General features: G+C 44.6%; 1 protein-coding gene and 1 long non-coding RNA gene across 3 annotated transcripts in view; one reads left to right on the forward strand and one right to left on the reverse strand.

The window, feature by feature from the left end:
• Window positions 1-25,275, forward strand: part of LOC147613495 (OVARIAN TUMOR DOMAIN-containing deubiquitinating enzyme 6-like) — a 111,513-nt gene that overhangs the window by 49,450 nt on the left and 36,788 nt on the right. For both annotated transcript variants that reach the window (XM_086781423.1, XM_086781422.1), the window contains exons 4-6: window positions 23,168-23,245; window positions 23,551-23,629; window positions 23,759-23,904. In XM_086781423.1, coding sequence (XP_086637549.1) covers window positions 23,168-23,245; window positions 23,551-23,629; window positions 23,759-23,904 — 303 coding nt within the window. The remainder of the gene's footprint in view (window positions 1-23,167; window positions 23,246-23,550; window positions 23,630-23,758; window positions 23,905-25,275) is intronic.
• Window positions 7,328-7,859, reverse strand: LOC147613496 (uncharacterized). The gene is made up of 2 exons (XR_015263155.1): window positions 7,724-7,859; window positions 7,328-7,593 (listed from the first exon to the last, which is right to left on the reverse strand). It is a non-coding gene; the product is annotated as an uncharacterized LOC147613496 (long non-coding RNA).

Raw genomic sequence — 25,275 nt, forward strand, 5'->3', positions numbered from 1 at the left:
GCCAGTATTCGTGCCGTGTTTTGCCTATGGGACTGTCACACCATAGGGAGACTCGTGCCTGGAACTGTGTCTTACCTATGGGACTGTCACTCCATAGGAAGACCAGGTTTTTATGTTTTATGTCGTGCCAGTTTTGTGCCGACAGATATTTTGTACTTGTTCCATGAACGGGAGATATGTCCATGTTACTATTTGCACATGCATACATATTTTGCATGTTTGAAATTGTTTTCGCATGACATGTATTTGTGTGTTTGCCTGCTTGACGTGTTACTTACTGAGCGGGGACGCCTGCCAGTGAGTCGTGAAGTCTGCTCTGTATTCTGACGAGTTTTAGTGCATGTGAACAGGTGGTAAGTATGTTGCACATGTAGTTTTTAATATTATATTCTAACCTTTTTATTTTATAAGGTTAGGTGTTCACATTTATTTAAAAGTGGGCACCCCCTTTGGGCACCCACTTAGGGGCCAAGGTGGGGAGCCCCACTTTAAGTGAGTGTGGGGGTGGGCATGGTCACCTACCCAAACTCCCCACCCACATGCAAGCGTGGAGTAAACTCCACTTTCATTATATTAAAAAAAGGTTCCCTCCTTCAAGCGTGGATCATCACCATCGGCGTGCTCTTCCACCATCCTTCGTAGAAAAAAGGAAAACAACTAGCGCTTCATCTTTTCGCTCCTTGAGGCTGCGCTTGTGTATGGGTAAACTGCCTCTGCACTTCTGAATGAGGCTGCACACAGGCTACTCTACCTTCCTTGTAGCAGGCGGCCAAAACAGGCTGCGCATGTTCTTTTGAGGCGGCTGATGTACTGCTGCGCCTAACCCATACAGGCGACTGCTTCTACTGTCCCCAGGCGGCTGGCTGCAACTGCACTACAGGCGGCTGCTTTTCTCCGTGCGCTACAGGCGATACAGGCTGCAGTCAGCGCTTCTTGCTCTTATAGGCTGTACTGCAGCCGGCGATTCCTCCTGGACCAGCAGGCCGTGTGGTACCCTCAGTAGATTGCCGCCAGCAGACGGAGCTGCCTTTATAGGCGCCTGTGTGCTCTCCTGCGCATCTCTTCCAGCAGGTTACCTTTTTCCACTGCAGGCACCTACACTACCTCCATCTCCTCTTTGCAGTCAGAGCGTTCATCTGCAGCCAGGCAACTTTATACTGGTTGTTTTTCCACGCCTCTTGAGGCTGAGCCACCTTCTCCTATACAACGGGTGGCTGTGTTCCTGCAGCGAGACTTTAATTCTCCCAAGGCGGTTTTTCTATTGCCTATTTGCAAGAGGTTGTACTTCTTTTCCATTGGCGGCTACAAGAAGACTTCACATCTCTTGGGTGGTATCATTTTCTACACAAACACCACGAGTATTGGTTTTCTATCAACCATCTACAAGTAAGTGACTTTCAGATTTGAATAAAGTATTTTATGTTTAAATCTGATAAAGGATTCATTCCGCTCGGCCAACACCTGTTCGGTGCCGGGTTGTCCAAGCTCTATTGGAGAACCTCGGTCCAAAGGTGCTGAGATCGGGAGAGCCAGGCGTTAGTACGAGAGCGCCTTTTTGTGCGTGGTCTCGGAACACCAGTGAGGCGCTCTCCGCGGAGTCCAGTGAAAGCACAGGACCGTAGAGATTGGACCACACTAGTGGTCATTCTGCTTCGAGTTTCTACATCAAGTTTCGACTTCGAGCATATTTGTTTGGTACTGTTTTCATATGTACATGGACATTATCTGGTTCTTGGAACCCATGGAGCATTGTATTTATTAAATACTCCCATAAATATATCATATATTGAGGGGGGGGGGGTCAGCCCGTTCCGGTCCCCAGTGCTGGTGTCTATCTTTCCATTTCATTTCATTTCATTTAAATTTCAAGTTGTATTAAGTTGTCCATTTCAAATTTGTGGTTTTAAAGTTGTGCTATTAAGCGTGTGGGTGTCCAACGGAGTCTTTCCCACTTGACGGGATCGGTTACACTTGCCATACATGCCACTGATCATGGCATCGCTGAGAGTTTACCCATCCTCTCATAGCATTGGCTGATGCCCCCCGTGCCCCCACTTTTTCTCCTGATTTTCAGCTTTTCCCATTGCTGAATTTTTACTTTTATCAGCCCTACCATTGCTGATTTCTCCTCATCAGATCTTCCATTGATGAGTTTCTATCTTGCAGCTTACATTGCATGTCTCACAGGCATGACTTCTGGATCCTGTTGCCTGTACATATGCGTATATCTGCTACCTCTTCTTATGCTTATCATTGGTGCAGTTACAGAGCTATGCTTTGCTCTCTTGTTGTCATTGATGTGGGATACATGCAGTTCAGCTTGGCATTTGAATGCTTGCCTTCAAGGGGGTATTATGCGATGCCTCTTGATTTGATGCAGTTGATGTCCACATGATCTTTGACATGCATTTCAGGTGATGCGTTTATGTACTACTGTGCTCTAGCATTAGCACTATGACATTGGGGATTCTCCTTTTCCCCGTCATATAGTGCTTGCTTTTGCCATTGGCACTGCAGTTCATCTTTGTCATCGTGATCTCTCTTGATCACTCTTACTATGGAGCATAGTGCAGGGCAGCATTCACAGCTTTATCACCCTGCTACCCGTTCACACCGTTCACTTGAGGGGGGTTTGTTGGTCATGTCCACTCCCGGCTAGTTCAAGAGTGAACCCAACTTACTCACAGGCATTTCTCCCTGTGGTGACTGGACATAGGTTTTTTCCCTGTGTGAACGCACTTTTGTGTGTTGGGCACTTAGCCCTAGGCTTTTTAGTACTCGCTTGTACTTTCATTTCTATATTATTGATTACATCTTTTCCAGCACTGTCACATTTCTATGTGCTTGAGGTTGTGTGTGTGTGTGTGTGTGTGCAGGCTAGCTGCCCTCCTACCCAACAAGTCGATTGCTGGACAGCAGATATCCGGGCTGTTTTCTGATGCTCCAAAGGCCCTGGGCTCAAGACAAACAACAAGGCACCCTCCTCTACACTTGGGTTGACCTGTCCGGCATGTTTTGGGCTGAAAACAGTGATGTTCAGTCCAATTCAGCAAGGTTCTTTGCAATGAAATTGAAGGCAAACAATATCTAAACCTACATGAGGCCTATGACTCTAAGGGTGGAACCTTCAGGTCGTGAGAGCTAAGGTTTTCATGGCTGGTTATTCGGGACAACACTACTGCTAGAGAGTGTGATCACGTACTAGAGTATGGCTGTGCCCGAAGATGGAAGGCTGAGATCAAGGCCTCAAGCAAATTGTTTTACTTGTTTTCATCATATTCTAGATGTATCTGGTGCCAGCCTGTAGAGTGCTTACTCTTTGGCACCCGTTCTCTTGTACTGGAACACTTTGTTGGTAATAAAGATATCTCAGGGAGGGGGGGGTGGGCTGGCCCGACTTCAGCCCCTAGTGTTGTCTTATGCAGGCTTTCATATTATTGTTTTAGTGGTTGCAAAGCATGTTTATGTATTGCCAGATGCCTATGTTTTATGCCATGATGTTATGTATGGATTAAGATTTTTTGTGCACACGTTTCTGGATTGCGAAAGTGGTATCAGAGCTTCGGTTCTCTAGTTTGTGGTAAATCCTCTTTTCGAGGGTAGCAGGTAGAGTATTGCGGGCGTAGAAAATTATTGCGTTGGCAGAAATTTGTGGTCTATAATCATGGCTGAACATGTGAGTGATGAAGAGCATGTAATGAATACACCCGATAGGAAGATGCAAGATGAGGTGCCTAGGGGTGTACTTGCCGCACTACTTGCCGATGTATTGTCTGAGTTGGAAACTCTGAGACACCAGGTTAGGCATTATCGTGATCAGACTGCAACAATGCGGGTCGTATAGGAAGATCCCGATGTATAGAGGATTTTGCAGGCTAAGAGAAAGAGCACTACAGATGGCAAAGTTTTTGAGGCCATAGCTGCCCAGTTGGGATACCAGAATCCCAAGGAATTGGCTATGTCTTATTTGCAAGACAAAAGGAGAGGTGAAGAAGAATGTTTCCCATCATGCCACTAATGCAAACTCTAAGGAGTCTGATGATGCCTCCTCTCATTCTCATCATGCTTCTCGGAAACGGTAATACTCCAAATATGAAGGCTCTTCTCATTCTAGGAGTAAGAGAGAGATATTTGATTATCCTGACAGGTCACGAAGCGGGAAGAAGACCCGAGAATTCAAATCGTGAGATAAGGATATTACAAAATTTCCATGGAAAGATGGATGCTACAAAGGCTCTTTCATGGATAGCCTTTTGTGATGGAAACTTCATAGAGAAGTCTAAGTTGAGACATGTGGGCATGCATTTGAAAGATACAACCTGTGATTGGTGGATGACCAAACTGTTGGATGGCATTGCAGCTCTTTCATGGACTGATTTTAAGAGACTGTTTTATGCACAGTTTTTGCCACCAAACTTTGCTAAGAATGTGAAGAAGGAATGGGATTGGCTTAAGCAGGAAGAGGGTGAATCTGTCCAAACTTATGTGGCCAAATTTTGGAAGGTGCTGCTAAAAGTAACTCCTTTCATGTCTCTTGACAAAGAAGAGAAGAAAAGAAAGTTTGAAGCTACAATCTGTCATACAACACAGCCTTGAGGTGTATCCAAATCAGACACTTCAGAAACTCATTCATTTGGCTATTGTGGCGGAATGGTTGCATGTTTTGCCCAAAAACAGGTCATTTTCAGATCCATACAGAGGCAAAAAGAGAGCTGGTTATGAATAGAAAAAGGAGGGACAGCCCCATAAAAGTGACCAAAAAGGACCCTTAGACACAAAGGAAGGCTCGTTTAAGAAGCTAGGGAGTAAATTCTTTGATCATGGGCTATCCAAACAGCAGAGACTTGATTACATATGAGATGGAAAATGTTTTGGATGCGGCAATAAGGAACACTTATATCCCAAGTGTCCAAAGAATCCCAAGAATGCAGGGAACAAGGCAGAGAAGCCTAATGTGAATGTGATTCCCGATGTGCAGGATAATACTGGACAACCTACTGAGAGCAGAACCATATGCAAGGTGTGGGAGCAATTGAAGGATCAGCCCGCTCTCTTTCTTTTTGATGATGCACCCACATATAATTTTATCTCTGAAGAGATGGCCACACCTATTGGGTTAACTGTATCAGATTATCGTATGCAAATGAATGCTGATGCCGCTTTTGCTAGTAAAGGGGTTAATGTAACTCCTATCATTGGGAACTTTGCATTTATATCCAAGGCTTTTTATGAAACTCGCGGGCGGGTGCCCGGGGGACTAGGGCCTTTGACACACTTGTTGATACCATCAATGCATATTAAAACATTTAAATATGGCCACAGCCTTAACATATATCCATCATCATCACTTTGCATGAAACATAAAAACTGGACAAAACATCCACTAATGCTGTAAGTGGAGCTTGCACGTGTGACACTTCATAGAGGCCGGAACGACCCCCCCCCTTGGAGTATTTTATTACCCAAGGAGAATAATATCATGTACAAGCTTTGAGGGCCTTACTCTCCCCACGAGAGATGCCGGATTATCCATATACAAATGCCATAACATAGCCCAATACGAGGCAACCAAGCCGGAACATAGGCTGTAGAAATGCCGAGCCAACAACATAATCCATATACCTCTGTGTGGGTACTGATTCTTTCCCAAAAACCACGGGTCTTCATGCAATAGAGCTGGTACAGCAAGTATAACTCTCCATTTAGTCGGTACAACAAGTACAATGGTTGGTACAGCAAGTACAGTGGTTGGTACAGCACGTACAGTGGCTAGTACAGTAGGTACAACAAGTAGAAATGGTAGTACAACATGTACAGTGACTAGTATAGCAGGTACAGTGGTTGGTACAAACAAGTATAGAAGCTGGTACAGTCGATACAATGGGTGGTACAGTAAGTACAGCAAGTACAAGGATTGGTACAGTAAGTACAATGGTTGGTACAACAAGTACAATGGCTAGAAATCGTAATAAATGATTAAATACCCTTGCCTTCAGTATTTCTTCGTGATGGAAGCCTCCAAAACAGTCCCCAACAGCCGGTATTCTTCATGGGCAGCCTTCAAGAGAGACAGAAAGAGAGTAGCCATCATTAGGGCAGTCTGTAACGGTGGTAGAGGCTAGTGTGCAGCAAGAGAGTCTCCATTAATGAAGAGAGAGGACTCCAATATATAGATTTGGGCCTCCCATGAGCTAAAATGGCAAGAGATGGGTCCTTCCATAAACTTTATCTCTAAAAATATCCCAACTGGTAGACATTCTGTCATAGGCACTTTGCCAACTCTTGGTATCTGCTCAATTCTAGATGTAATGACGCGAACAGAATTTCCATCGTAGTCGGGCCAAAAATAGCGACTCTCCTAAATTTTAGGAGTGTGGTCCTTTGTATTCTAGGATAATCTCCCATTCCCAAAGCTTGTACTTTCCAAATATTTAGACATCTTGGAGTCCACCAGACTCCTTTCATACTGGGAAATGTCCAGGTTGGTGACATCCTCCCCAACTTCTTAAAAGTTGTACGTAACTTTAAGCTTCAAGCCATATATTCAAGATATAATCATGTCCCATCGAGTGGGCGAGACGAGACAGTCTCAAAAATCCAATATATTTGAAGAATCCATGTCCCAAAGAAATGGGTGAGACTAAATAAGTCTCCATAATAGCAAAATCATGTCCCAAAATAAATGGGCGAGACAAAATAAGTCTCCTGTCAATAAGGCATCGGTCCACATGACCCTTGGCATAGACATAAGTTCCGTGCCAACCAGGTGTCATGTCCACTTTACCACTTGCACTCCGTGTTGGTATTTTGACCACACCTTGGATGAGAGGTGGGCTCAAATAACAAGATAAAACAATCACTCGCAAATAGCCTGGTGTTCCATAAGCATTTATGCTGCACATAGTTTATAGGCATATCGGCCACCAACTCACACTACCCTCTCAAGTGTCCATGTTCCCTTCCATCTGCTCTCTATTGTTCCACCCACACATGGTAGAAACAATCTTCAAGAGAGCACGTAGGATAAGAGAACACTATACACGACATGTGTTGCTCGACACTACCCTCTGAAGTGCCCATGTTCCCTTCCATCTGCTCTCTATTGTTCCACCCACACATAGTAGAAACAATCTTCAAGAGAGCACGTAGGACAAGAGAACACTACACAAGGTATGTGAACAATGAGTTTCATAAGTCCAATGCATCCCAAATAAAGGGAGCCAAAAAGAATAATCCATAAACCTGAGGATAGATCCAAATTCCTAGAAAAGAAGTCCAGGAATCCATAGACCTGTATACCATAATCCTTTTATACCATAACTCTTACCACATACTCTGTGCTAACCACACACCTTCGAGTAGAGGTGGACTTTATCCATAAAAGCATCATATCCATGAGATATCCAAAGATTTCTTCTCTATAAACTCGGACAGATTCGTCCATAGAAATTGCTTGTGAAGCCCAATATCTATATAAATCTTGTCCAAGAAAGAAATCTCCATAGATATAATCCATCCCAATAAAGAGAGCCATAAACAAGGTTTCCCTGAAACCATCTTAAGGCAAACAACACCACCTTTCTCCTTGCATGGCTATACAAGGGTTAGTGAACATCAAAAACACTTCATAGTAAATAGCAAAAGCACCAACTTTGCAAACTCGAAGTATACTTAGCTTTTCTTTGCCAGGTTGGTCATGAAGCCAAAAGAAATATCTCGTCACCATATCCTTAAGATATCCCGAGATATATCTCCATATAGCTTGCCTGTAAGCTTGATAATATAATCCACAATATCCATATGGAAAGAGTGCTAAACGTGTGCACATAAAGCCAACTCCACACTTCCAAGATAAAATTTTGTGAATTCATAAATCCTTAGATCAACAAGCTGTCTACTGCTCATGCTCTTGCTTCATAAGCTATGAAGCGGCTAGCCATGCTTAACAGCAATGATGGTAAGTGTGGTCCCAACTTGAGATCTTTTCTCTTCCTTATTGATAGAAGGAAGCCTTCGCTTCCAAGAAAGCCTATGCTTTGATACCAATGAAACTCGCGGCGGGTGCCCGGGGGACTAGGGCCTTTGACACACTTGTTGATACCATCAATGCATATTAAAACATTTAAGTATGGCCACAGCCTTAACATATATCTATCATCATCACTTTGCCTGAAACATAAAAGCTGGACAAAACATCCACTAATGCTGAAAGTGGAGCTTGCACGTGTGACACCGCATAGAGGCCGGAATGAGCCGACCCCCCTTCCCCCCCCTTGGAGTATTTTATTACCCAAGGAGAATAATATCATGTACAAGCTTTGAGGGCCTTACTCTCCCTTAATGGGAGAGTTAATTAGGGTTAGGTTTCATGTGGGAGATATACACACAGAGAAGCAAGGGAGAGAGAGAGAGTTGTGGGGATAAGTCAACTCATGGGAATGAGTGTGTGACTCCCCTATCACACATGTATATTGCACTAGTACACATAGTGCACTTCGTACATTAAAAGTACTAAGTGTACTATGTACTATAACTTATGGGCTTGTACACACTATAAGGGTGGGCATAATGCCTTTACCCCAACAACCTCCCACTTAAAGGCAAAGTGCCCTTAAATGAAGGAAAAGAAAAAAAAATCAACATGTACATGATAATATACAAGGCCATATCAAGGCTGAAACTGGCCTCATCCCATCAAGTGTCTGCAATGAGCAAACCGCTCCGGAGGCAAACTCTTTGTCAACAGATCAGCCGGGTTATCATCCGTATGAATCTTAACAAGCTGAATTTGCTTGTTCTCTATCATCTCTCTGATGAAGTGATACTTCACATCCACATGCTTCGTCTTTGCATGAAAGACATGGTTCTTTGCCAACTGGATGGCACTCTGACTGTCACAATGCGAATATCCCCTATATAACCCAAATCAGCCACTAACCGAGATAGCCATAATGCCTCCTTGGAAGCCACTGTGGCTGCAATATACTCGGCCTCTGTAGTAGATAAGGCAGTGCACTTCTGCATCCTGGATATCCATGACACAGCGCCTCCTGTGAATGTAAACACATAACCGGTAGTAGACTTCCGGTTATCTGGATGACCGGCATAATCCGAATCCGTATAACCATGCACTAATGCATCCTGTTTGCCAAAGCAAATGCACATATCCTGTGTGCCCTTCAGGTATCTCATTACACCTTTCACTGCTTCCCAATGCTTCTTGCTAGGGTTGGCCATGTATCTAGAAACCACTCCCACTGCAAATGCAATGTCCGGCCTAGTAGCAACCATGGCATACATGAGACTGCCACAAGCTGAAGCATACGGAATCTTGGCCATATCAGCCCTGCCACTATCTGACTGTGGGCTGTCCATAGCATTGAGTTTCACATATGGAGGCAAAGGAGTACTAGTCTTCTTCCCCCCATCCATATTGAATCTCTGCAAAACTTTGCCAATGTATTCCTTCTGAGACAAATACAACACATGCTGATTTCTGTCCCGAAGTATCTGCATACCCAAAATGTGATTTGCATCACCCAAATCCTTCATATCAAAGGTTTGATGCAGCCTCTTTTTCAAGGCATCCATCTCTTTACGAGATTTTCCAGCAATCAACTTATCATCAACATACAAGATGAGGATCAATAGACTGCCATCCAAAGCTTTCTTGGTGTATAAGCAGTGATCTATGTCACTTCTCCTGAATTTCTGTGATTTCATGAATGTATCAAATTTATGATACCATTCCCTTGGTGCCTGTTTGAGCCCATAAAGACTCTTTTTCAGCTTGCATACAAGCTTCTCCTTTCCACTCACTGCATAACCCTCTGGCTGTTGCATATATATCTCCTCATAGAGATCACCGTGAAGAAAAGCAGTCTTCACATCCATCTGAATCAAATCCAGATCATCATGAGCAACCAAAGCTAATACAGCTCTAAGTGTGGTCATTTTGACCACTGGAGAGAAGATCTCATCAAAGTCCACACCATATTCCTGCTTAAAGCCCTTAGCCACTAACCTGGCTTTGTATCTTGGCTTTGCATAAGGTGCAACTTTGAGCATGTAAACCCACTTGCAAGGCAAAACCTTCTTGCCTGTAGGCAAATGCACCAACTTCCATGTTCCATTTTTGTGCAGAGAATCCATCTCTGACTTCATAGCACGCTCCCAAAGAGCCTTGTCTGCCCTCTGTAAAGCCTCCTTATAACATGAGGGCTCCCCACAGTCAGTGAGCATGAAGTAGTCAACCCGTGGAACAAACCTGTCAGGGGCTGTGGAGGGTCTTGTGGACCTCCGTACCCAATGACCATCATTTGCAGGTTGCTGTCCAGCCTGCATATCACCTATTGGTGGCTCCTGTTCCATGCCATAAGGCTGAAAAATCATGCCCGGTATCTCCTCTAACTGTGGTATATCCATAGGGATATCTTCTGCCATCTCTGGCTGTTCATTTGGACCATTTTCAGCACCATTTAAGGGCTGGTTTTGCTGCTGTAATGGCTGATTTACAGCCCTTGGTTGTTGTCCATGATGTCCATCATCATCAAAGATGACTCTACCAGGCTCATGTTGCCTTGCAGGCTCCTTATACATGCATGTTTCATCAAAAATGACATCATTGCTGCGTATAATCTTTCTATTCACGGGATCCCAAAGTCTATACCCCATTTCACCTCTGTCACCATATCCTAGGAATATGCATTTGTGAGACTTAGGATCAAGTTTGGTGCGCATTTCCCTGCGTATGTGCACGTACGCAACGCAACCAAACACTCTCAAGTGCTTGTATGACGGAGGCTTCCCTGTCCATACTTCCTCTGGCACTTTCCCACCAAGCCTCGTGTTAGGTGACCTGTTTATAAGATGAACGGTTGTCGTAACAGCTTCAACCCAAAAACCATGAGGTAATGCAGCATGTGACAACATAGAACGGACCTTCTCCTGAATGGCCCTGTTCATCCTCTCTGCTGTCCCGTTTTGTGGAGGATCATAAGGAGTAGAGAGCTCCCTCTTGATGCCTTTAGCATCACAAAAGTCGTGAAACTGTTTGGACATCTACTCTCCACCATTGTTGGAACGCAAAGCCTTCAGTGTTTTGCCAGTTTGATTCTCAACAAGAGCAACAAACTTCTCAAACACTGAGAATGTATCACTCTTCAAACGAAGAGGATAAACCCACACCTTGCGTGTGGCATCATCAATAAAAGACACAAAATATTTTGCCCCTCCCAAAGAAAGCTGAGGCATCTCACATACATCTGTATGCACAAGCTCTAACTGAGCATCTTTCTGTCCAAGAGCTTTCTTGTGGGGGCACTATAGTTGCCTACCATATATACAATGCTCACAAAACTGAAAACTTGAAAACTTTAGAGAAGGCAAGTAACCCAAACGAGACAATTGCTCCTTTCCTTTGACACTCATGTGTCCCAACCGGCTATGCCACACAGAGATTTCCGGCAGCTCGGTTGCATTTACATTAGCATGGTGACAAACACCTGCATGCATGAAGTAAAGAGTGTCCACCTTAGAGCCTCTGGCAACAACCAGTGAGCCCTTACTAATTTTCCACTTTCCACGACCAAATGTGGTAACATAATCAGCATCATCAAGCTGTCCAGTAGGAAGCAGGTTCTTCTTGATTTCAGGCACATGCCTAACATCATGGAGCATAAGCTGTGAGCCATCTGAAAACACAAGCCTCACATCACCTCTGCCAAGAATCTTGCATGCATGGTTATCACCCAAATAAACTACTCCTTCATTGCCAGCAGTATACCTGACAAACAAGTCTCTGCAACCTGTGACATGAAAGGAGGCACCTGAATCAATGATCCATGAGTGCATACCATGACCATCTCCTGTAAGGGTGATGTACAAACACTGCACCAAAAGCACACAAAGTGCTCACAGTTGTTCTCCCAAGCTTTATCTCCCACTGCGGAAGCACGAATGCAACTTTTCTCCCACTTTATGTGATGAAATCACCAAAATCTGGTTGCTGCAGATTTAGGACAGCACCTTAAATGTGCTTTGTTGCCCTTCCAAAGTACTGTACAACAGTACCAAGTGCTGTACCAAACCTGTACCGGCAAGTATAGCAGCTGAAATTGAACCTTTTGCTCACTCAAATCATTGTGCAGCCATGCCAAAACTTGTACAAAGCTGTACCAAATCTGTACCGGCAGGTACAATAGCAATAAATGCTCTCCTGGCTGTCCAAATGAGTGAAAATCAGACTTTTACAGTCCCGAACACTGCATACAACAGTCCCGAACAGAAATTGGGCAAAAGTCCCTTGACTGCAAGCTGATTTCTGAGGATTCAAGGCATAAATGTCTTGCCTGCTGCTTTGCCAAGCTTAACAAGCATAAAATCTTGAAAAGCCCCTGATTTAAGATCAATTGCTGATCATACATGGTACATTGACGCACATGAAGGCATCCAGAGTCTTCACAGTGCTTCCCCCTGGCCACATATACATCCAATACATGAAAGCCCCTTGATTTACAGGCACATTGAGTGCTTGACAGGCATCAGCACACATTGCCCTAAGCATCAAATGTGATTGCCTGCATGCAAATCAATCCCAATCGGCACAAAAGCCCTTTGATCTGCACTACAATTTGCTGCAATTTTGCCCGAATGTGTGATTTCTCACATCATACAGCATGTATGAATGCTTAATTGCACAATTACATCAAAAGCCCCAAATTTTGACATCCAATTTCCTGCAAATTGATCCTGATTGTGACCAATGTCACCCAATTTTGCCAATTTTGCTCAAAATTGAGCAAATCGGCACCTGTACCTGCTCAATTGATGATTGTACTTGCTCAATTGCAAATCCCAAAAAAAAAATTGAAGCAGAATACCTTGTAATTTCTGATTTTTTGTTGCAGAAAAAGGGGGTGATGAATTTGGTGCTGCTGCAGAAATCTGATGCTGATGGCTATCAACGGTTTCGATAGGATTGGCCGGAACTTCATTCGCTGCTGCTGGCACGGGAGGAAGGATAGGACTCCCCTTTGGACGTCGTTGTCATCAACGACACTGGAGGTGTGAAGCAGGCTTCTCACCTTCTGAAGTATGACTCCATGCTTAGCTGCCTTCTCCGCACTCTACGCCTCCTGCTTCACCCGTCCGCGATTCCAACTGCCCAGCCATGGGTTGCTCCCGCTTCACCTCCTCGAGCTGCTCTCCTGCACCTTCTGCGCCATCGCTCCCAGCTGCCCAGTCTCACGGGCTGCTTTTTTGGCTGACTGAAGGTGAGCTCCCTCGCTCACGCCTCTCTGTACCTGCCGTTTTGCTTCATCACCATCGGCTGTCGCCCGTCAACGCCCTCTGCCTACACTCTTCGCCTTGTGTGGGCTGACCCGATTTCGCCCAGCCACTCGTCGTGTCCACACGTCTCCCTTGCACACTGAATTAATTACAAATGCTGATAGAAGAAGAAACCCCTACGAGCCAGTGATTCATGAGCGAGTGGGCTAATGGCAAAGCTCCACGAAGAAGCCAGCGATGTAGCACTTGAGAACAAAACCCTAAAACCAGGGCTCTGATACCAGTTGAATGGGAGAGTTAATTAGGGTTAGGTTTCATGTGGGAGATATACACACAGAGAAGCAAGGGAGAGAGAGAGAGTTGTGGGGATAAGTCAACTCATGGGAATGAGTGTGACTCCCCTATCACACATGTATATTGCACTAGTACACAGTGTGCACTTAGTACATTAAAAGTACTAAGTGTACTATGTACTATAACTTATGGGCTTGTACACACTATAAGGGTGGGCATAATGCCTTTACCCCAACACTCCCCACGGGAGATGCCGGATTATCCACATACAAATGCCATAACACAGCCCAACACGAGGCAACCAAGCCGGAACATAGGCTATAGAAATGCTGGCAAGTAAAACTCTCCATTCAGCCGGTACAGTAAGTACAGTGGTTGGTATAGTCGGTATGGTGGTTGGTACAGCAGGTACAGGTACAACAAGTACAAATGCTGGTACAACATGTACAGTGACAGCAGGTGCTATAGGTACAGTGGTTGGTACAACAAGTACAGAAGCTGGTATAGCAAGTACAATGGGTGGTTTAGCAAGTACAACAAGTACAAGGATTGGTACAGCCAGTACAATGGGTGGTACAACATGTACAATGACTAGTACAACAGGTACAGTGGCTAGTACAGTAAGTACAAAAGTTGGTACAGTCGATACAATGGGTGGTACAACAAGTACAACAAGTACAAGGATTGGTACAGTAGATACAAAGGCTGGTACAACAAGTGCAATGGCTAGAAATCATAATAAATGATTTAATACCCTTGCCTTCAGTATTTCTTCGTGATGGAAGCCTCCAAAACAGTCCCCAACAGTCGGTATTCTTCATGGGCAGTCTTCAAGAGAGAGAGAAAGAGAGTAGGCAGCCTGTTAACGGTGGTAGAGGCTAGTGTGCAGCAAGAGAGCCTCTATTAATGAAGAGAGAGGGCTCCAATTTTTAGATTTGGGCCTCCCATGAGCTAAAATGGCAAGAGAAAACTACAATGACAAGTGGAGAGCCACACAATAGCTGAAGTGACAAGTGTGAGGCCACTTGTCTCACTTTGATCCACTTTCTAACAAGTGTCAGGCCACTTGTCTCACTTTGGTCCTCTTTCTTGCCACATGTCCCAATCTAAGAGATGGGTCCGTCCATAAACTTTATCTCTAAAAATATCCCAACTGGTAGACATTCTGTCATAGGCACTTTGCCAACTCTTGGTATCTGCTCAATTCCAGATGTAACGACGCGAACAGAATTTCCATCGGAGTCGGGCCAAAAATAGCAACTCTCCTAAATTTTAGGAGTGTGGTCCTTTGTATTCTAGGATAATCTCCCATTCCCAAAGTTTGTACTTTCCAAATATTTAGACATCTTGGAGTCCACCAGACTCCTTTCATACAGGGAAATGTCTAGGTTGGTGACATTTTGGTTGCTCCACTCACGGGGTGTGATGTATTGTCGGGAATGCCCTAGCATGCTCGTATGGAGCCGAAGGTCTTCGCGATGGAAGTGTTTGGAGTGTTGAAATCTTCAATTTGTCGCGATCCTTCGTGACAAAAGTGTTTAAGAGAATGAAAGGAACCCTAGGATAGCGTCCCCTATGGTTCAACTTGAGAAAGGAAGGCTGAAATCTGGGTTTTCAGCAAAAAGACCGGGATGGACACATGGTTGGTTGCTCCCTTTGTACAAAGGGGATAAGGTCTGGGTAGTCCAAGCCATGAGTCCGGGACTAAGGTATCTGGGCATTGAGTTTTGTCTGCTTCGGGACTTTACTGTGTGAACTCAAGGCTGGTCATGATTTATAAGTGAGTTTTGGTCGCCCAAAACTTAATGAAGTGTGCACACACATACTTATAAATTAGTACTAGTTTCTAAGGTTGGGTTTGACCAATACTTACCATCTGTCACATGTCACATAACCATGTTAGCAGATAGTTTCACACGCACGGTTCACGGGCAGGTGTCTTCTTACCCGAAACTACACATTGGTGAGGCAAGCACGAAAACAGCATGCAAGTTCAATTGCAAGCAAGCACATAAATATGCTTTGCAATGCAACATTGGTATGGACAATCCCCAGTCATGAAACTATACTAAAATAGACGTGCTCCAGGCAAGTACCCGAGGTACGAAACCCAGAGTGGCATCAATCCCCGGCTTATGCAACCATCATGGACGCTAGTCTAATGTACATACATAATGAGAAAGCACGGGTTGACCAATTGGGTGGCCAAATGATGACACGAGTTTTTGAAGATGTGTTCCAGTTGAAGGCTTGTATGTGGAGTTTATCAACATTGGAAGAGTTTTCATGTGTTGGCAGCAAGGAAGAAGCATAAAGGTATTTGGTATTTTGAAAATTTTGAAGATTCTTGTATCTAAAGTATTGGAGAGTGTTTGGACAATTTGGCATTTTTTTTGCGGAGGAAATCCCTCAATCTTGAACAAGAAATAATCCCTTGTATAATAGAAATATATGAAGGGGAGGGTCAGCCCATGCCAGTGTAAGAGGATACAACGTGCAGTGTATACAAGAGAACACTCACAAGAAGTAGGATCTTGCACACCACAAAATTTAAAACTGAAATTGCACAATAATAGAGATAGAGAAGAATACTGTATTATTGGGAAGGGAGCTTCGATGGCTGATCTGGAGCTGCTAAGACAAAGGTTGTATGCTAGTAGAAGCTAGGGAGTTAACTCATGGTGATGAATGATGAACAATGCTGAGAGGGGGCTGGTTGTGTATTTATATAGGCCTGTACACGTAGGGTGGCCATGACTTGACTGCATAGGCCCGTGCTCATAGTCGATGCCACCGTCCGTGGTGTAGACTCGGCCCATAAAGAAGGCCATGACTTGACCGCATAGGCCCAGACCCCGCGGCGCGCGCTTATAGTCGATGCCACCGTCTGCGGTGTAGGCTCAGCCCATAAAGATGAACAAGGCACTGCTATGCAATTTCCCAACCTCCCACGGCCATCCGGACTCATCTTGGGCCTGTTAAGGCCGTGCAGTGTCAGGAAATGGATGTTGAGAAACCCCGAGAGCTTGCACTTGCATACCTAATGGTTAAGGGTGATGTATACACTGAAGCAGATGGTACATTGGCTTTCAAGAAGCCACCCCTCATGGCTGCTCGTGGTGGTGCACATGATGCACAACAAGCAGGAAGAGCACAGCAAGTGCCAAATGCTGAAAGGACAAGAGTCCCTGGTGCTAGGCTTGATGCAGGTCAAGAGAAGAGTAACGATGAGGGATCCTCTACTCATTCCCGCCGCTTTGCTCCAAGAAGACATATCCGTTCTCTTGTTGAGCTTTGCACTCATTCGGAGAGTGTGGCTCAAGAGAGAACGAAGAGGGATCGTGAATCTTCATCGCGGCATCATCACCATGGAGATGAACAGGATGTACATAGGGATGCACATAGAAGGAAGAAGCCTCGAGAGTTCAAGTCCGGTGACAAGGATGTAAAGTTTGAAAACTTTCAGGGACGGATGGACTCTACCAAAGCACTTACTTTCATTAGACAGTTTGAGATAGCTTTTTGCAATGAAGACTTTTCGGAAAAGTCTATGCTTAGGCATGTGGGAATGCATCTCAAGGATACGGCAAGTGATTGGTGGCTTGCAAAAACACTTGATGGAAGTGCTGCCCCAACTTGGTCTTCTTTCAAAATTCAGTTTTCTGATCAGCTCTTACCACCAAACTTTGCAAAGGATGTACGCAAGGAGTGGGATTGGGTGTCCCAAGATGAGGGAGTGTCCGTTGCTTCATACATAGCAAAGTTTTGGAAAGTCCTTCTCAAGGTTACTCCCTTCATGAAGATTGGAGAGGACGAGAAGAAGAGAAAGTTTGAATCGGGGCTCCATCACATCATCCAACAAAACTTGGGAGTGTACCCAAATAAGACCATACAAGAGCTTATACACTCAGCCATGATTGCGGAGAACTTGCACATGAAAGCACCCACAAATAAGCCATTTGCAGGTCAAAACAAGAGCAAATTCAAGGCTGGTTATGACCAGAAAAAGGGTGGACAGCTATCTAAGAATGCTCCCAAAGATGGCCGAGATGCAAAGGATGACCCCGAAAAGAAGCCGGGGGGTAAACGCCACAATTTTGGGCTCTCAAAACAGCAATTGGAAGAGTACAGGAAGGCTGGAAAATGCTTTAAGTGTGGCAGTAAAGATCATATATATCCTAAATGCCCACAAAATCCTAAGAATGCTGAGCCTAATGTGGAAAAGCCTCTTGTGAATGTTGTACCCGATGTGCAGGGTAATACAGGGCATGAGCCCAAGAGTAGAGTCATATGCAAGGCTTGGGGCAAATTGAAGGATCAGCCCGCTTTGTTTCTTTTTGATGATGCTTCCACAGATAACTTTATATCCGTACAGATGGCTGCCGCCATAGGTCTCAATGTGGAAGACATGGGAATGCAAATGAATGCAGATGCCGCCTTTGAGGGCAAACAGGTTGATGTAACTCTGGTCATTGGTAAGCTCCGTGTACATATACAGGACTACCTCGACCATAAGAGCTTTTTAGTGGCTCCTCTTACAGGTTGTGATGTTTTGTTGGGGATGCCCTGGCATCACCGTTTAGAGCCTATTAAGGCTTACAAAGAGAAGAAAATCAGCTTTGTACATAGAGGCCGTGAGCACTCTATAGATGCTGGTACTACTGGAAGTACCATACCTCTTGTAAGCCATGTACAAATTAATAAGGCAATAAAGAAATCAGCTTGTTCTTACTTGGTTTTTGTACGTGATACCATTGAACATTCTAGTGTTGATGTTAGTACATAGATCAAGACAAGCTTAACTTTTTGAATGAGTTCAAAGATTGTTTTGCGAATGCTTTGCGAGCAAGGTTGCCACCCGAGAGGCCGGAAGATCATTGCATAGATCTAATTCCCGGTAGCTCTCCACCTAATAGGCCACCATACAGGGTGAGTGCTAGTCAACAAGAAGAGATTATGGCACAGGTGAATGAACTTTTGGAAAAGGGTTTGATTCGGTCTAGTTCCTCGCCATATTGCTCGCCGGTACTTCTTGTTCAAAAGAAGGTTGGTACTTACAGGATGTGTGTTGATTACCGTGCCCTCAATAAGATAACCATCAAGAATCGGTTTCCCATTCCGCGCATTGATGACATCTTGGACAAGCTTGAAGGTTCGGCATGTTTCAGCCGAATAGACCTCAAGAGTGGGTATCATCAAGTGAGAGTGGCACCTCAAGATGTACACAAGACTGCATTTAGGACAGCCTTTGGTCTTTATGAGTTTTTGGTGGTGCCTTTTGGCCTTACAAATGCACCCGCTACCTTCAACAGGATGATGGACAGGGTGTTCAGAAAGCATAGAAAGTTCACGGGTATATTCTTTGATGACATTATTGTATTCTCAAAGAATGAAGCCCAACATCATGAGCACCTGGCTATTGTGTTTAAAGAGCTTAAGGAAAATCAGCTCTACATGAATGCAAAAAAGAGTGAATTCTTCCTCCCAGAGATTCACTATCTTGGTCACATTGTATCAAAGGATGGTGTGCGCATGGATCCCGCAAAGATACAAGCCATGCAAGAATGGCCAGAGCTGAAATCAGTCCATGAAGTGAGGAGCTTCCTTTGTTTATGTGCTTACTACAGGAGGTTCGTCAAGCATTTTGCTTTCATTGCTGCTCCGTTACATGAGTTAACGAAGAAGAAAGCAATCTTTAAATGGACACAAGAAGAGAGAGATGCCTTTCAAAAGTTGAAGAATGCAATCATCTCGGGACCGGTACTCATTATTCCGGATTTGCACAAACCTTTTGTGGTGGAATGTGATGCATGTGGGGACTGCATAGGGGCTGTTTTGAACCAAGAAGGACATGCCATTGCCTATGAGAGCAGACGCTTGCAACATGCAGAGCTTCACTTACAGGTTTATGAGAAGGAGTTGTTGGCTGTAATTCATGCCCTTACTATTTGGAAACACTATCTTTTAGGGGCTGATTTTATGGTCAAAACTGATCATCAAAGTTTGAGATACTTTTTGACTCAAAGTAAGCTCTCAGAGAAGCATATGAGATGGGCAAATTTCCTCTCAATGTTTCATTTTCAGATTTTACACACTCCAGGGAAAAAGAATGTGGTGGCAGATGCCTTATCTAGACGACCACAGGTTCATGCTATTACAGTTGCATACCATGAGGACTTATCGGATATGCGTAATACTTATCATCTGGATGAGGATTTTGCACATGTATGGGCTGATTTGCAAGAGGGTATTGCTGTCCCATCTTATGTCATAAGAGATGGATATCTCATGATGCAAAATCGTATGTGTGTGGTAAAGAACCTTCGCCATAAGGTTATGGATGAGTGCCATGCTCCTCCATATGCAGGTCATAGAGGCATTTTGGCCACAGCACAAGCTTTGGAGAGGTATTTCTTTTGGCCAGATATTTGCAAGGATATTGAAGCATATGTACGTGAATGTATGGTATGTCAAAAGGTCAAGTTTGACCGACATAAAGCACCTGGATTGCTTCAGCCTTTGCCTATACCAAATGAACCATGGGAAAGCATTGCTATGGATTTCATTATGGATTTGCCAAGGACGCCACAGGGAAATGATGCTATTTGGACCATCATTGATAGGTTTAGCAAGCAGGCACATTTCATTCCCGTGCGCAAGACAATAAAGCCAAATCATATGGCTAGGATGTTTTTGGCAGAGATATTCAAACACCATGGCATGCCTAAATCTATTGTTGGGGATAGAGATACTAGAACCACAAGCTTATTTTGGCGCGCATTGTTTGACAATATGGGTACAAAGCTGAACTTCTCATCAGCTTACCATCCACAGACAGATGGGCAAAGTGAAATAGCAAATTCAGCCGTCCTCGACTTGTTGAAATCTTATGTATCCGACCGCAAATCAGATTGGGAGAAGTATTTACCACTTGTGGAGTTTGCCTACAACAATACGGTACATACTTCTACGGGCAAGGCGCCCTTTGAGATTATCTATGGCAAGGTGGTACTACCACCCATCCTTCGTACAAAGGATGAGATTTTTGCAGCAGATGAGTATGTCAGAGACTTGGATACTGCATTTGCACAGGTACGGACAGCCATAGAGAGGTCTCAAACCAAGAATAAAAAGGCAGCTGATAAGCATAGAAGAGATCTACAATTCAAACAAGGTGATTGGGTCTTGCTGAAATTTGAAAAGACACGGCAGAGGCCAGGGAAAGAGGGAAAGTACCCTAAACTTTCCAACAGGTACTATGGACCTTTTCAGATCTTGGAGAAGATCAATGATGTTGCATTTCGGCTTGTACTCCCACATCATTGGAACATGCATAATGCTTTTCATGTGAGCCTATTGAGGCCTTATGTGGGACCGACACCGTTTGAGCCGGTTTTGGAAGACCCACCCGAGGTGGATGAGCTGGAAGAGATTCTTCAACCTGAACAGATTGTTTTTCACAAGGAACGAAAGCTTGCGGGAGGCAAACTTGTTCGTAGGTACCTTGTGAAGTTCAAGAATTATTCAGCTTTCGTTGCGAAATGGATGGATGAGGCCTACTTCGAGGATTACCCAGATCTTTTGAAGGCCTATCTGCTGGAGGCTTTTTAGTTGCGGTCAACTGATTAGAAGCCGGGGGGATGTCACAAACCCCTATATTCTAGGGACATGCGGATGCGTGTCAGGCCTAGAAACATGCGGATGCATGTATGTATTATACCTGGGCATGTGTATGGATCATATGAGTGGATGCATATGAGTCCAAGGACATGGCAGGACATTTGTGGACTTTCGGGCGGTGCCCGTGTGGATTCCGGCCATGCACACATGGTGTGTTATGATGGCAGGCGGAATATTTTCAAGTACAAGAATGATGATAGGTGGTTCTCCAAGTTTACATGTGCACAATGCATAAATGATGCATGCCATAACTTTATTTTACTTTGTGTGACATTGTCTTGCTGCCTGGACAATTCTTGTTATTTTGGCTTGTGAAGTCCGAGGGACCGGGGACGCCCGGGCACCTTGTGGACACGTGTGTGCACTCCTGTTTGGGCCTAAAATTGTGGGCTTATGGGTTTTGCAGGTGGTAAGTGCGTCCACACTCAATTTACAGCTTACTTCATTTACTACTAAGGTTTATTGGTTTGCAGGTCCACACTCATTAATAAGTGGCCGGACAACTTATAATGCGTTCGCATTTGGTTGGACCAAAATTAATGAAGTCCAGACAGCTTATGGCCATTTCCCATTTGGTTGGACCTAAACTTATACAGACAGGACAAATGGAGCACTATGGGCTGGACACCTACCTGGACACCTTATGGGGACACATGTCAGCCAGTATGTGTACCTTCCAGGCCCATGAGGTGGCACCTGAAAAAGGCGCCTCCCTCAAGAGGCCCCTGTGGGCTGTTTTACTCATTATTCAACATATTGGAGAGCTGGTTGGAGCTTTGGGAGTTGCTACAGGGCTGGTTGCTTGCTTCCCGGACTCACACAAGCTTGGACAACGATCCCCACACTCTTCTAAAGGGCTGGTTGGTAAATTTCAGACCTGCAATTTCTGGTTATTGCGAGTTTTGGGCTGGTTACAGGTGTCCAAAGTCAACTTGGACAGTACAGGACAGCTCTAGGGACCTCCACAGGGCTGTAGGACCCTTTACAGGTGGATTTCTCGCGACAGAAAGTTGCTGTTTTGGACTGGTTATTGCACAGAACAGGCCGGACAGCAATGGAATATGTGAGCATGGATGTGTCTCAAGGATTCCTGGTATAGCAGGTGCTTAGGGCAAGCATTGGGGACACTTGCTCGCGGAGAACACAGGTTTCTGGATGAGTTTCTCGTGTGGAAACAGGGCCTAAAGATCCATTTACATCTTGTCCAGGGCGGAGTACCTGTGAGGATTGTGATACTCTTGTGCAGGGCGGATGTACGTGTGAAGAGGCTTGTACCTGTGAGGATTGTGATACTCTTGTGCAGGGCGGATGTACGTGTGAAGAGGCTTGTGCAGGGCGGATGTACCTGTGTGTAGGGCGGATGTACCTACAGATTCTCTTGTTTGAAATGTATTCATTCATAATGTATGTGGAAGAATCAGGTGCAGGCTGGTGGTGAATCCCTAGGCACCCGTAATCTTGTACTTTGCAGACTCTTTTGGTAATATAACCTAAAGGGGGGGGGGGGGTCAGCCTATCATCGGCCCCTTTATGTGGTGTACTGTCATTTTCAGCTTTGTGGTTGTAATGCTCAAGTGTTAAGTGCTCAAAATCTTGTTCACATTTATGGGATTCCAATACACGGGTCCGCCTCCCGTTACAACGACCAGCCATTTGAAAATCATACCCAAGGGAAACTCATTTCTTACCATAACACCATGAGAGGCACCATCAACATAAATCACTTTCAATGAATGAGTGCGGTTCTTGGGATTGCTTTACTTTGTTGCATTGTTTTAGTTTTTTTAGCTCTAGAGTGTGGTAAACCTTTTTTTGTTTTCCCAGCCTTTTGAATATTTTATGGCTACAGTACTGTGAAACATTAAGCATTGATGTTGTGTACATGTGTTTTTTTTCTTGGCAGGAGAAGGGAAGAGATCATTTTTCACAATTCGTCACAGAGAGTTTCTCAGCGTATTGTAAAAGGAAGCGTCGGGATAAGGTTGGTGTTCTCTGCCAGGATTGAGTTTGTTTTTTTGTTCCTCCACATGGCTAGAGGGGGATTGTGGTATGTAGTAAGGAGGTAGAGAAGTGAAGGGCCTATTACACATCATCCAACCCAACCCACACAGGCCCCCCCCTCCCCCCCCTCCCCCCCCTCCTTCCCCTCCTTCCTTCCTGTGCTTCTCCCTCCTCCTCCTCCTGCCCTTAAATAGAAAAGAGTCCTTATTGAGCTGCTCTATTATGTTGTGCCTGTGCAATTCCTCTCAGGCAAGCTTCTTTGCATTGTGAATGTAATGATTTCAGGTCTTTGGTAACAACTTGGAGATTCAAGCAATGGCAGAGATGTATAATCGACCGATTCATATTTTTTGTTATGGCATAGGTAATGAGGTAACCCAATCTCAAAGCATCACGATATCATTGAACTTTTTACCGAGCAACCTTACGCTTGTTCCCTTCGTGTACAGAGGTTCTGACCATACCTCTGCTTGTCTTGTAAATTGTATGGCAGAGCCTAAAAATATCTTTCAAGGCAACTATGAGACGGACTTGCCACCTATTCGGCTTAGTTACCACCGTAGCAATCATTACAATTCCTTAGTTGATCCTAGTAGGCCCACAATTGGAGCAGGGCTTGGCTTTGGGAGTCTTCATGGGGTGAGTTTCAAAGTTTAATGCATTTCTTTTCTTCTTACTCCTTTTCTTATCGGATGTTGGTTTGGTTTATAGTAGATATCTATCAATTGTCCTTCAGTGTTATTTTTGTGTGTTTACCTTGTGCTGGGGGGTGTAGCTCTCTCATTTGCAGTGAATTTCCCTCTCTCATAGAAGGGAGGCTCTTTACTTGTCTTCTTTCTTTTGGTGTGTATATCCATGTGCTGCTGGCAGCTACAGCTTTTGTACATGCACGTATACAATGAAGAGAGAGAAAGAAAGAAAGTTGTATTAAACGTCTTCAAAAGACCGAACGGGTCTATGAGATCAAAAGTGATACAATAGTGTCCATGTAATCTCATCATGGTACAAAAGAAAAAGACTAGAGTTATGAGCTAGGAATGTCAAATCCGAGCCATATGATACAAAATGGGATCATCATCATCATACAACCTATGGTGCTAACCCCCGGATATCTAGCATGGGGGGCCAATGGCTGGTGCCTGACTTTAATGAATGTGAACAGCAAAGGTTACAAAACCTTTAAAATAAGAAACAAGGGTTTAAACGAATACTTACCACCTAATCACATGGGACAAACCATGTCAAAATGTAGGGCACTCTCAGGGTTCACGGGTTTGTGTCCCCCGCCTGTGATTTGGACGTGTCATAGCATGCAGTCACACCAAAACAAATCACACAAAATCAGTTTCAAGCAAGTAGGGATGTGTACACATGCATTATGCAATGGATACATCTCTCGTTAGTGGAACCTTTAGAAAGGAGGTCTTTTCAAGCATGGAACTCGCTCAACGGGAAGCCTAAACCTGACAGTGGGTTCCACGTCTTGGCCACACTATAGGTGACACAAGGCCTAGCCTCCCGTAGGTGACATGAGTCCTGGCCTCAGTACAGGCGACATGAAGCTTCATGGCCACACTACGAGTGACACGGGGCCTAGCCTCCTGTAGGTGACACGAGTCGTGGCCTCAGTACGAGCGTCACGAAGCTTCATGGCCTCCCATACTTTGGGACAAAATAGGGGAGAGCCACTTGGGCGGCCAAATGGTGACATTCCCCTCCCCCTCCCCCCCCCCCCCCCCGGCTTCTAAACCGTTGTCCTCAACTGAAAAGCCTCCAAATACACCTGAAGAAGCTGTGGGTAATCTTTGAAGTAGTCTTCATCAACCTATTTCGCGTCAATAGGTTAGTAGTTTTTGAACTTCACAAGATATCTCTTGGAAAGCTTAGTACTAGGTAGCTTTCTCTCCTTGTGAAACACAATGTGCTTGAGTTGAAGAACTTCCTCTAGCTCATCAACCTCTGGCGGCTCATCTATGACAGGCTCTTATGGCTCTGGCCCCACATACTTCC

Source organism: Cibotium barometz, chromosome 43 (assembly GCF_041138505.1).
Source record: "Cibotium barometz isolate CiBa-2024 chromosome 43, ASM4113850v1, whole genome shotgun sequence".
NCBI classification, from domain to species: domain Eukaryota; kingdom Viridiplantae; phylum Streptophyta; class Polypodiopsida; order Cyatheales; family Cibotiaceae; genus Cibotium; species Cibotium barometz.